This window comes from Astyanax mexicanus, chromosome 15 (assembly GCF_023375975.1).
Source record: "Astyanax mexicanus isolate ESR-SI-001 chromosome 15, AstMex3_surface, whole genome shotgun sequence".
In the NCBI taxonomy this organism is placed as follows: Eukaryota; Metazoa; Chordata; class Actinopteri; order Characiformes; family Acestrorhamphidae; genus Astyanax; species Astyanax mexicanus.
In genome coordinates, this window is record NC_064422.1 from 3,736,265 (window position 1) to 3,749,519 (window position 13,255).

The following is a 13,255-nucleotide window of genomic DNA, read 5'->3' on the forward strand; positions in this document are numbered from 1 at the left end:
GGGCTGCTTGTGAGCACTCCTAAAAAAGGTGATCATGGTACTTTTCCATAAGTTTGCATCAGAATCAGAACTGCATCAGAATTTGCTTCCATGAAAGAAGCCACCAGAGCTACAGGGGATTGGTGATGACCAAGACATTTTAAAGACAGGAAAATTGGTGAAGCAAATCTTTGTGACGTTTTCAAAATCAGTTTCAAGATTTTAAACATCCTGAATTGGGAGCCAGGCGTTACTCACTGGATCAGAAACAGACATGGTAAGAGTAGTGATCTATTGGACTGTTATGTTAGTACCTCTAATCTACGTACTCACATTCTCACTTAAACAGATTACACTTACTGTTCTTTAATTGTATCCTGATTTTGGAATGCTGTTACATGTAATCCAATATTATCCAACCCTGGGGGGAAAAAAACTACAGATATTTAAGTACTTTCCACCAACAACTAGTTTTCAAACCAGCTGATTGGTCAGTAGTTTGTTTACAATTTGCCTTGGCACATAGACTCGTTTTTACTGTCTGCTCCTTTTCTGCAGTGTCCGTTATCATAATCTGTGTTTAAATTGTAAATTCATGACCTCTTAAGATATCTTTTGTTCTCTGAACCTGGTCATTAGCTGGTCAATACACACCTGTTATTTCCGCTGCTGTTTACTGACTGGATTCCAGTGTTTTTAAAGAGGTACGAAACAATATAAACAATATTTTCTATTATTAGCTGAACTGTGTTCCTTTTGAAGTGAAAGGTAAAACATACCAGACCTGCTTCCATTTTCCTAACTATCAAAAATGCTTTTATTGTTGCAGTCTTTTCCACCTCTGCAGTGTCCTCAAAGGTACACCTGTGCTATAGGTCAGGATGATGTTTCCGCGTAACTCCTTGTTCTGCCACGCCCCTAAGGCCGTAGATCACTATATATATATATATATATATATGTGTGTGTGTGTGTGTGTGTGTTTTAGCATTTTGTAAATTTGAGCTGAGGGTGGAGTCAGCTAAAATCAGAGGGCATAAAATCTGAGCTCCTTAGCGTTCAGTGCGTTCTTACTGAAGGGAGTGATGATGGTGAATACAGAGACTGATTTTCTGTTAGAGCACAGCAGGGCAGTGTCAACTTCTAAAAACTGGGGGTGGTTATTCCCCCTGCTGGTCTGCATTTAAACAATCCATTCATGATATACAGACTTTGTTCTTGTAGCATTAAGAATTTATTATTAACCTAATCTACAGTGAGGGTGAGTTTATTTACATAGTCATATGAAAAAGTTTGGGCACCCCTATTAATCTTAATCATTTTTAGTTGTAAATATTTGGGTGTTTGTAACAGCCATTTCAGTTTGATATATCTAATAACTGATGGACACAGTAATATTTCAGTATTGAAATTAGGTTTATTGTACTAACAGAAAATGTGCAAAATGCATTAAATCAAAATTTGACCGGTGCAAAAGTATGGGCACCCTTATCATTTTATTGATTTGAATACCCCTAACTACTTTTTACTGACTTACTGAAGCACAAAATTGGTTTGGTAACCTCATTGAGCTTTGAACTTCATAGCCAGGTGTATCCAATCATGAGAAAAGGTATTTAAGGTGGCCAATTGCAAGTTGTTCTCCTATTTGAATCTCCTCTGAAGAGTGGCATCATGGGCTCATCAAAACAACTCTCAAATGATCTAAAAACAAAGATTGTTCAACATAGTTGTTCAGGGGAAGGATACAAAAAGTTGTCTCGGAGATTTAACCTGTCAGTTTCCACTGTGAGGAACATGGTAAGGAAATGGAAGACCTCAGGGACAGTTCTTGTTAAGCCCAGAAGTGGCAGGCCAAGAAAAATATCAGAAAGGCAGAGAAGAAGAATGGTGAGAACAGTCAAGGACAATCCACAGACCACCTCCAAAGAGCTGCAGCATCATCTTGCTGCAGATGGTGTCACTGTGCATCGGTCAACAATACAGCGCACTTTGCACAAGGAGAAGCTGTATGAGAGAGTGATGTGAAAGAAGCCATTTCTGCAAGCATAAACTGTTTGTGGCGTGCTTGAAGAAATTGGCAGAATTATTGCAGATTATGGCAGAATGTTGGGAACGAAATTGACAATATTATTAATGAATTTAACAAAAATAAGGTGCGAACATTTATAGTTTAATCATGTTTGTTAACATTTATTTAATTCATTTACAGCAACCTAAACTGTAGGTCACATTTTAACATACAGGCAAGTCAGTTCCTCTGGCGAGCAGTTCTATTCACTCATACAACACCAGCCTTCTGTCCATTAAACAACATATTTTAAATCACTGATAAAATCTGACAAAAACTTCAGTCGTTTGAACAGTTTGGCACCTTAATACCCAAAAAAAACTCTGGTTACTGCACTTGCACAGATCTCCTCATCGAGGCAGGGCTTCCCCACCAGCATACTGAACCCGTTTATTTTAAGGGTACAGAACCACTTTAACCACCTGCACAACGGCACAATTTGTGTAAAGAGCCATGCTGCTACACAACAATACATTCAGCAGCTCTAATTAATACCTGAACAAACAAATAGTCATAGTTTTCTGTCTTAATAATTACAGATTCCACAAATTCCACATTTAATGTAGAATTTAAGACATTAAAAAGGTACAATCACAGACTAGCTTTTTAATAAGACACAGGGCTACATAGTCTTGTGTTCTATAAATAGTGTTATAGTCTAAAAAACTATAGAACCAATCTTCTGTGCAGAACAGTGAGTTTCTACTGTGCTTCAGTGTGACAGTGCGTAAAGTTTCTCCGCACTGTTCTCCAGTCGGTCCCTGTACTCCAGGCTGCTGTAGTTACACTCTGGAACCCCCTCTGTTCCGTACAGCAGCCCCCAACAGCAGCAGGCGATCACAGCAGTGCTGTCACTGTCTCCTGCACACAGTAAACATAATTATATAATATAAATCTGCAGTAATATAATCCACATTTACAGGCACTTTAATACCCAGTTAATTAGGGAAGCTGTACAAAAACTATTAATAATAGGTTCTATATCCTACTTGGCAAAAGGAGCCAAAGATGAATGCACCTCCATGTTTTATAGTCAAATAAGCCACACATTATATTCCATTAAAAGCCACATTGCTCAAATAACATTTTTTGCTCAGACTGGATTTGGCTATTTTGACTTTTGCTGGAGTGGAGAGTAAGCAGCTGGTCTGAAGTACATGTTCAGGTTGAGGAGGTGAAAAAGACCAGGTGGTTTGCTTTTGCTGTTTTTACAGCTACAGCTGCACCAAGAGATACATGTTTCTCTCTTGTGTGGATATGAGAGAGAAAAATGTAGCACATGCGTAAAAGCAAAAAGCTGCATAAATTCCGTTATGACCGTTCACTTTCATGTTGCAATTGATCAGATGCGTACGGATTTGGCACGTTCACACAGCCATGAAAAAATCAAATTTGAGCCACTTTAGGCAAAAAAATCAGATTTTAGTCACTTCAGCCTGGTAATGTGAAAGTAGCCCAATATTCATACAAGAACCTAAGACAGGCCTGTCAGGATAATTACGTTGTTAACTTATCCGAGAATAAATGTACGTCTCTTATCTGACTCAAAACTAAACTACTGTAAAACTAACAAGCCTTGTAAAGACTCTTCATCCCTAACTTGTGTGACGACCCCATGGTCCCCCTTCAGGTACTACTCTGCCAGTGCACGGGCAGGGCTAGGCCTGATTGGTCTAATTAGTTCTTGAGTTCACCTGAGCAGGTGGATGGCATATAAGGTGGGGGTTTGTTTCTCTCAAGGCAGCACCTTCTTTCTGTGTGTAGGCACGTTTCTTTTTCTTTCTCCTGCAGGCTCCGTGATTTCTCTTTCTTTCCCCCCTCTTCACTCTCCTCCTTCCCTTTGCATCTACATTTATCACTTACTGACGCAACATACATCCACTCACTCACGACTAACATTGCATATATACCCTAGACATTTTGAATTCATTTATATTTTCAAATTGATTTAATAAAATTATCCTTTGTTTAAAACTCAAAACTCTCGAGTGGTGTCCCTCTTTTATGTTGCGGGGTGTGGACGAGCCCATGCCGTAACACCTGATACTCATTCATACTCACTCAGTCTGTCACTACAGACACAGCACAAAAGACTGCTGCTCTTAATGTAGCAAAACTGAGCTAATCTGTGAGGATCCTTTCTGAACACTGAGTTTCTGAGGACAATCCATTGATATCCATGTGATAGGTTAAGTGGAATAAAATGAAGGAATTTAACTGGTTGTAGAAAAACTAAGCTGACATCCAGCCTTATGACATTTATTTGATCTATGTAATCTAAGTATGCTGTTTACAGACCATTTGAATCATTATTGTGGTTCTGTGTGCAATAACAAATAATCAAAGAAATGCTGACCTCCATGGAATCCCGCCTGACTCATTAGCTCCTCCCAGTCTGAGCCCGCCCCAAGCAGGGCATCCAGTGCTATCATTGGTGCATCATGGCCACTGCGTCCTGCCCACCCAGACAGACTGAAGCTCTTGTAGGCCTCGTCACGTTCAGCAGGGCCGTACTGCTCTGGCCATCGCACTGGACCAGATCCTGAAGACAATCCCCTCAAATCAAGATACCTGAGAGAAATAAAACGAGCTGGATGAGTTTATTAGTTGGTTTTAATCTTTTAACCTAATTGGAGTTAAATAATTTTACATTTTACACATTCATGATTATAATGCAGTCTAAAAGACCTTGTTCTCACACTCAATAAAAATACTGTCAACACAAAGTCTTTAGTTTATTATTAAAACCTATTTTTAAATTGATTAAATTATATTTTATGTGTTAATTGCCTTGGCTCTCCTTGATAAGAACACATAATGGTTATTATTGAGGCAAAGTTCATTAGAAGAGCTGGTGCGCACTTCCATGGGGCCCTAAGCAAGATTCTGATAAAGGGCTCCTACCTGAACTCTGAAGTCTATAGGAGATATGCACCTGTATATCTCAGTGTAAACAGCTAATGAAAAATCAGTTCAATTCAGTTCAAGCTCTAGTATTAATTAAGATTAAGAGTCTGGAAAAAACATTGTCTTTTAAAATTATATATGAGGAACATAATCACCTGACACATCCATATACTTTTCTCAGTATACAATTCTAGACTGCTCCAAGAGAGATTTAGAGTGATATAGAAAGTCTACTCCACTTCAAACCAAAAGAACTTGAGAGAATATTGTATCCTATAAAAAGTGAGTGAGAGTGTATTCTCCTTTAAACCAAAACAGTTTAAATGTCTACTCTACTCAAAAAAAGGAGTTACTATTTTTTACTCCAAGAGATAAGAGTCTATGTTCATTTAAAACAGTAGAGTTATATAGAGTTACAGTTTGCTCTCCTTCAAACCAAAAGGGGGTAGAGTCTACTCTCTTTTAAACCAATAGAGTTAGAGATGATAGAACTGGTAGAGATAGAGGGTTTGCCTTCTTTTAAAACCAATAGTTTTTAGCCTACCTATTTTTATGGTTACCTTTTTGGTTTGAAGAATGCCTTCTTCAAACCAAAATTCAGTTAGCATACCCTCTATTGAACCAAAACAGAGGTAAATAGTCTATCCTATTTTAAACCAAGGGAGAGTTCAAAAATCTACCCTCCTTAAGACCATTAGAGGTATAGAGTCTAACCTCCTTTAGACCAATACAGAGTTAGAGTCCACTCTGCTTTAAGAAAGATAGAGTCTTCCCTCTTTTAAGCCAATAGAGAGTAAAATAGTCTACCCTCCTTCAGACCAAAAGAAAGTGAGAGACTAAAGCTTCCTTTAAAAAAGAGAATAAAAAGTCTATTTTTCTCTTCAGTAAGTAAGTCTATCCTCATTTAAACCATAAGAGAGTTAGAGAGTCTACTGTCCTTTAAACCAATAGAGAGGTGCAGATCATACTCTCCTTCAAACCAAGAGGGTGGTAGTCTAAATAGTACTGAAATATACTAAATGGCACTTGTACTTTGATCAGACTGTCATTGATGTCCTAAAATGCAGACAGAACTACTCGTGTTCCTCTCTATACAGGATATGGCACTGAATCAATTAATCATCACTGTTGTAGATTAAATGCCACACTGAAGGTCTTTCTCACCATTCCCATTTCTCTGTGAAGTATCCCCAGTCTCTCTCAGTCTCGCTCACGGCATATCCTGCTGTTTTCACAAACTCCCTCGCTACTGGACACGCCTCCTTCACCAGGCCCAGCCCCCAGGTCATGATTGGACGCCGCTGTACAGCGTATGCCGTGAATAATGCTGACGCGACTGCACCTAAGAATCCTGTTGGATGTGGATGGGTCATTCTCCCCGTCTCGACAGCAACGGCCACCAGTGAGGAGAGCTGCTCGGGCCGTGGGTACCTGGCTCAAGAGCAGAATCAGGGTTAGATTGGTAAAATTGATGGTATTTATGCTAGATTAGAGCTTTTTTTATTGTATTATAATATCTTAAGGCTGTTTTGAAGCTTTTCAAATTAGAATATTTTTTTGGTTTGGGAATGGTTTAATGAAGGAAATGAATGAACACTAGTCTAGCTCCATATTCCACCTTCAACAAATGTTCCATCATAACACGTTGAAGTTTGTGTTAAAGACTAATTGCATGTCTTAACACGTTAACGTTGACAGCCCTAGTTATGTTATAGAAGTGTCATCATATTTCAAGTTAAATTACGTGAAATATCCACACCATTCTTTTTGAAAAATTAGCCAATTATTGATAAAATTACAACAGAAAGTAATTCATTGTTCCTGAGCTGACTATTACCATTTTGTTGTTTAGCTTTATTTACTTTTAGAACAGTTTACTATCCATTTGTGTGTGTGTGTGTGTGTGTGTGCGTGCGTTTATTTACTGGTATATTCCCACAGTATTGCAATCCAGACTGCAACCTTTTAATCATAGCAAAATTTTGTTGGAATGTTTAATTCAATTCTAACTTATTGTTACTTGTTTTAAGTATTGTTTAAGTATATCTACTGAAAGTATATTATTAACCATATTAAGCCATATTTCACGCTCACGGTCAGATGTACTAAATTTGACTTGAACGTGAGAAAGTGCATTCCCCCACAGCACTTTCGTTTCGGGTGTACGCATGTTTTTTTGTACGTATGTATTGTGTTTTTGTCATTTGGCGACACTTGGAGGCGATGCATTGATATTACAACTATTAATATATCATTTATGCACACATTGTAGTAAGCATTATTGGGTAAAATAAAGTAAATTAATCAGACAATTTCATTGGCTTACTGGAATAATCGTTCAACGTGTTTCCACTTAGCCTAGATTATATATTATTATATTATACTTTAGCATATTATTATTATTATAACATTATACTCTGCGTAATTGAGGGAGGAGACATGGCAGGTGTGATGTTTTCGTGCATTTGCGCTTGATTTCAAGTTGATTGCGATGGGATTCTGCCTACACACAGTTTGATAAATCTGGATTTTTTTGTGCGTACGGAACTTTTCAGGTCTGAGCATACAGAACATTTTAGTAGGAAGTTCACGCAAGTCTTAGTACATGAGGCCCCTGCTTCTCCAACCTTTCCAGAGTTTATATGTAAAGATGGATCAGAGCATTCATGTGTTAGCCTAGTTTTAAACTTCAATATAGTAGCACTGAACCTGTCCCTCACCTCAACCCGATACACATAGACCTCATAGCAGCACCGCATCCCGTGCCTTCTGGGTTATACAGCACTCTGTACCCCCCTTCAGTTCCTGGTTTTAACTGAGATACACCTATAAACAACCACACAAAGAATACCATTAAAACACTGCAGAATATGTGTAAAATAAACATTTACTAAATTCCCATCTATTTCTCTGCATTTTCCAGGCTATTAAAAAATCTGAACTAAAATTTTGCAATCAGCAGCTTTTTAAAATGTATTACAGCTACAACTAATCAGAAACTTTCCTGTTAGGTTACTGTCTTAGAGACGTGTTTAGAGAGGTTTTTACATGACTGTGATTCTATAATCGCTTAGACCTTCCCCTCACTGATTTTACCCAGAATGCTGGAGGGTCCGGGCTTTCTTCCCTCCATGTCCTTCATTCCCTCCACATAACGTGAAGCCACTTCATGCAGAAGCTCCTCCCCTTCCTTTCCTACAAGAAAGCAAATTAGAGAGTTAAACAAGATTTTACCACAGAATAAACTTAACCATTTCAGACCCTGACTCCATTACGTTGGTAATCATGAATTTTCTTTTTTATTTTTAAATGTTTTTTTTTGCACATAACACTAAATAACTGGGACTGTTGTCCATCAGAATAGACCATGAAGAAGCCAATAAACAAGTTTACAAGCCAATGAAGTAAGAACTTAGCCCTGCCCACTGCACTGGAATAAAACTGCAAATTGAACATTAGGGCAAGGCAAAGTAATAAGAGCTCAATTTTATTAATTTTATGGGATTTAGAACACTTTTTATGAGATTTATTTTACTGTTTAGGGATGGATTGTGAAATTAAAAGGTAATTTTCAAATATGAAAAAAAATGTATTTAACTGACTGAACTATTATTCAGATTGTATATTAGAATATTAAGTCGTTTTATGTGTACACTATGGACAGAAAACAGCGTTATTATATTTTTCCATATCTGAAACATAATTCAGCATAATTCTGAAAGGATGTGGGTCATTTTTGACTTTTTGACAGTTTTAGACTGTTTTAAAAGGTTTGTAGAAACCTGTGGCTAAAGCCTCAGCAGTGGCCAGGTGAAGGACGGTGTCGTCACTGACCGGCCAGTCGGGCAGCTTAGCTGTGATGTTCTTCAGCCCTCCAAGCTCCTTCAGTTCCTGCAAAATGATAAGATAAAGTCCATACTCAAACAACATTTACTGTCAGAGTCTGAAAACACTAGGGGTGGGTGATATGGTCATAAATAAATTATAAAATAAATTTTATACCTTATCATATGCCAAAACACTGCAATATTAAAAAAATGTAATGTTTTTGTATTCTGTTTATTGTTGATGTAAAAGTTGGGTTTGTCATGGTTTTAATCAGTCAGTGGTGAACCTGTGTTTTCTGTTGCCAAAATAGCAATACACCAGAAGTGTATACACGCAAGTGCATGGTGTGAAACAGTTTGCGAGATGTAAGATAGCAATGGGCATTGCAACGCACCTTGCGCAGGGTGTAAAATGGGGCACACTGCAGATTTATATATGCTATGAATCTAAATATAAATCTATATACTGTTCTGTAAAATCCACACTGTAAATGTGTACTACATTAAAATGACATATCTTACTGGTGGTGAACAACAGGACGTGCTTAGCCCCAGACTGTCCAGTCTGAACCCCCCTATACAAGCTGAAGGAATCATAATGATTCAAGTTAAACGCATAAATGGCCAGAAATTACATTTGAAACCCACCAGCTCTGCATATCAGAAACAGGCTTGTCTTCACCCTCACACCATCTGCTCAGCACACTCATACTGCCAGGCTAAACCCAGACGCTAGATACATTTCCCATTCCAGGCACACGTTTCATCTGACGCGATTCCAGCAGCCGTAAACCAACTCCGCCCTTTTTGATCCAAACATTAATCTGAGATTGCTGTGTATCTTCCAAATGATCCTTCTCTTTGTGCTGCATAATAAGCTGAATGGTAGTCTTGAATACTCTTTTGAATATTCAGATTTTGTTTTTCAAATTAAGGTGGAATTTGCAAAAGCCAGACTTCATATAAAGGAGCCAAAAAATTTCCTCAGGCTCGGCACCTGCTGATCATAAAGCCAAGGGCATGGTCCTGCATTTACAGTAAGAGCTGAATCTGATGTGAGGAAATGCTTCTTTACAGAGCTTCACTATATTTCCAAAAGTATTCACTCACTTACAAGGGCTGCAACGATTAGTCGATATAATCTGCAACGTTGATTATAAAAAATTGTCACACAGTTTACACTCAATCTCCAAAATTGTCTGAACACAACAAATGACATATTTTCTCACTAAATACCAGCATTTTCTACATTTTAAAGGCAATGTTTTGGACATTTAAAGGCCATTAAAATCCCACAATCAGCAGTTTCTATTGTTTTGAAGCTATAGAGACAGCTAGAAACAGGAGCCATGACTACTGCAAGTAGAGTTGGAGTACATGGCGAAATAATCATTGACTAATCGACTAATCGGAAAAATAACCACCAGATTAGTCGACTCCCAAAATAATCATTAGTTGCAGCCCTAGAGCTCAGTGAATTTCAGATTGATACTGTGATATGATACTACTTGTGCAAGTCCAATAGTGAAATTTCCTAACTACTAAATATTCCACAGTCAACTTTCTGTAATAATATAACCAAATGGATGCGACTGGAAACGAAAGCAACTTGCTCTGTCAGAGTAAAATAACAGAGCGGGGTCAGCTGAGGAGAAAAGTGCACAAAGATCTTAAACTTCTAATGCTTAAAATAGATCACTCTGTGTTTAATGCATTTATATAAGTTTCACATTTTTAACTGAATTACTGAAATACATCATACTTTTTCAATGTAATAAATTTTTTTGAGACGCACAAGTAGCTTCAGATTAGCTCAAGAACAGCAAAGTGTAGAGAGCTTTATGGAATGGGTTTCCACTGCCGAGTAGATCCATTTAAGCCTCACACCCCAAATGCAATACAGAACAACAGATGCAATTGTGTAAAGCATGCCACCACTGGACTGTGGAGATGTGTTGCAGTGGAGGCATGTTCTTTGTCTAGAAACATGTTCTCTGTCTGGCTGGCAATCCGATGAATGAGTCTGGGTTTGGTGGTTGCCAGAAGTTTGGTGGAAGAGGGATAATGATGTAGGTTTGTTTTTCAGGAGTTGGGCTCGGCCCCTTAGTTCTCTTTAGTGAAAGGAACACTTAAAGCTTCAGCTAACCAAGCACCCTCAGTTTAGGCTGACCTGGTGTATGACTGGGCCAGACTCATTGTATTCCCACAGCTGGTTCCTGTAGCCGAGAGCATCTCCAACACCACTCAGCAACATGCCGGCCTTGTAGTGCTCGAGAGTCGCAGGCCTGGAGGAAGGAAACATGTGCATTAAACACAGTTGAGTTAAATCCAGCCTAACACAGTTGAATTATTTTGTGAACTGAAAAAAAGGTCCAGAAACGTATTAAAGTTAACATTTAAAACACTGGTGTAATCTCAGAATAACCAACCGATAATAACATGTGGTGTCAATTGATTAAAAAAAAAATCTGATAAATCAAAACAATATTCTTTGATTGATTTTTTTATTATATGAATCAGAACCCCACTGGCTGCTGCCATTAAATATTACTAATCATTGTGCACCTTGATTTTTTTTAATATATAAATTAAATGCACCCTTTGAGTAAGTATGATCTGTAATACACAGCTGAGACACACTAAACAAAATAGGGTAAAATGTACTTATTATTTTAAGTACATTACACAAAAGTACATTTTTACTATTGGTTCCTGTCATAATTTATTTGCATAAAGGGTGTAAAATGTTAAGTAAACTTAACTCAGTGCAAGTAATGTTTACTTGAATATATGTACTGATTTCTATCCAAACAAAGAGAGTGAATTTAACTTAGTTTAAAACACAAGGTGCTTAAAGATTAGTACAATTTAATGGCTTTCCTGAAGTATGTTTTACTGCCAAAAATTAAGTAACATGCATTTTACTCAAAATGTATGTAAATGTTACACAATTAACTTGTGTTATATTTACTAATGAGTGGGTTGGGTAATTGGTTATGTAAATCTGGGAGAAAATTGGAAAAATTAGAAATAATTAAAAAAGAAAAAAACATAGACAGTGTCTCAGCCCTCAGTAGGCGGAGCCTTTTAATTTAATTTGCGTTTCCAGATTATTTATGTTCATTTAAAATTTACAGCTGACAGCACTAATAATAATACTATAACTAAATTACAAAAATATATTTAACAGATGCATTTCATTAATTCTATTAGCACTGACCTATTTTATATATGACAATCGTAAATGATATCCACTATATGTCCAAATATTTTTGGAAACCACTACTAATAAATGTAATCATCTACTTTACACTACACCCTTTGCTGACACACTGACAAAATGATCATTTCATTTATTTTATAAATCCTTAGGATAACAAATCATCTTATAATTAAAATATATTCTAGCATAATTATTTTATATAAAAAACATTTTATATACATTTTACATAATTATACAATTTTTTAACATTAATTTGAGACATTTTTACAAATTGTGTGGCGTTATGCAAATGAACCCCATAACGTGACTAAACTCATTTTTTATATCTTTACTAAATAAGTTTGATCAGATTGACCTGTTATAAATAACGATATAAATTTGGACGTTGAATATTATTAAATCATTATGTGAATCATTTATTGGAGCAATCTAAAAGGAAAACAGCTGATTTTAGGTTAAATATGTGAGTAAAACTCCCCGCTAGCTCACCGGGCCATGCTTGGGTTTGTAGCCGAGTTCAGCGATTTGTCAGGCGGGTAGGCGGAGCAGGAAAGTGCCCTGGACCCAGACTCGGGTTCCTTCTGATTTAAGTCTTCAGATGTTTCTGTATTTATGTAAAAGTAGCTGCGCTGGACCCCGGGGTGAAGCGTGCTCTCTCGCTTCGGTAGTTTTGCTCTGTTTGTGGTTATTCCGCTAAAGTCCGTCCTGTTTAGTTAGTTAAATATAGACCAAACCGGGTTTGACTCCGGATTACTGAAGCTGCTAACCAGCACTAAACCCGGAGGAACTTTACAGACTAACGAATCTTCAGTTCAAGGAAATGTTTCAGTCTCTGCTGCTCAAAACGGATTGTTAAATATACAGAAATCTAATCTGCAGCCCAGAGTTTAAACTGTGCTGTAAACTTTCTGCAGGCTGTAAAAGTGAACACGACCAGCAGAGGGCGCTCACCTGCTGTAATCATTAAACTACAGCCAGCAGCTTAATCAATACACAGTTACAGCAATAAAAAAATATAATAATTAAATAATGGGGACACACTGTTTTCTTAATAACTTAATTATTTATTAATTTATTTAGTTATTGAATGTTGTTTACTAATAATAAGTCTGTATAAATAATACAACTTAATAAAAAAAATCCCAAAACTTACATAACAGCAGAACATTTATCATCACTTATGAACAAATTAAAAATAAGTAAACTAAATGAAAACAATTAACAATTAAAAAACAGAAAAGGCTCCTGTAT

The 13,255-nt window shown here is 37.1% G+C and overlaps 1 protein-coding gene across 1 annotated transcript; it reads right to left on the bottom strand.

Moving 5' to 3' along the window:
• Positions 1–2,128: 2,128 nt before the first annotated feature.
• Positions 2,129–12,949, bottom strand: adprh (ADP-ribosylarginine hydrolase). The gene is made up of 8 exons (XM_007235900.3): positions 12,494–12,949; positions 10,952–11,066; positions 8,737–8,845; positions 8,051–8,149; positions 7,675–7,780; positions 6,119–6,385; positions 4,404–4,618; positions 2,129–2,908 (listed from the first exon to the last, which is right to left on the bottom strand). Exons 1-8 carry the CDS (start codon positions 12,499–12,501, stop codon positions 2,760–2,762), a joined length of 1,068 nt encoding a protein of 355 aa, XP_007235962.2. The 5' UTR covers positions 12,502–12,949; the 3' UTR covers positions 2,129–2,759.
• Between the last annotated feature and the right edge of the window lie 306 nt (positions 12,950–13,255).

Coding starts and splice junctions, on each gene's coding strand:
- adprh (XM_007235900.3), bottom strand. Junction 8,150..8,736: donor TGCTGAGGCTTTAGCCACAG/GTTTCTACAAAC, acceptor GCTTTCTTGTAG/GAAAGGAAGGGGAGGAGCTT. Junction 2,909..4,403: donor TCAGGCGGGATTCCATGGAG/GTCAGCATTTCT, acceptor TACTGTGTGCAG/GAGACAGTGACAGCACTGCT.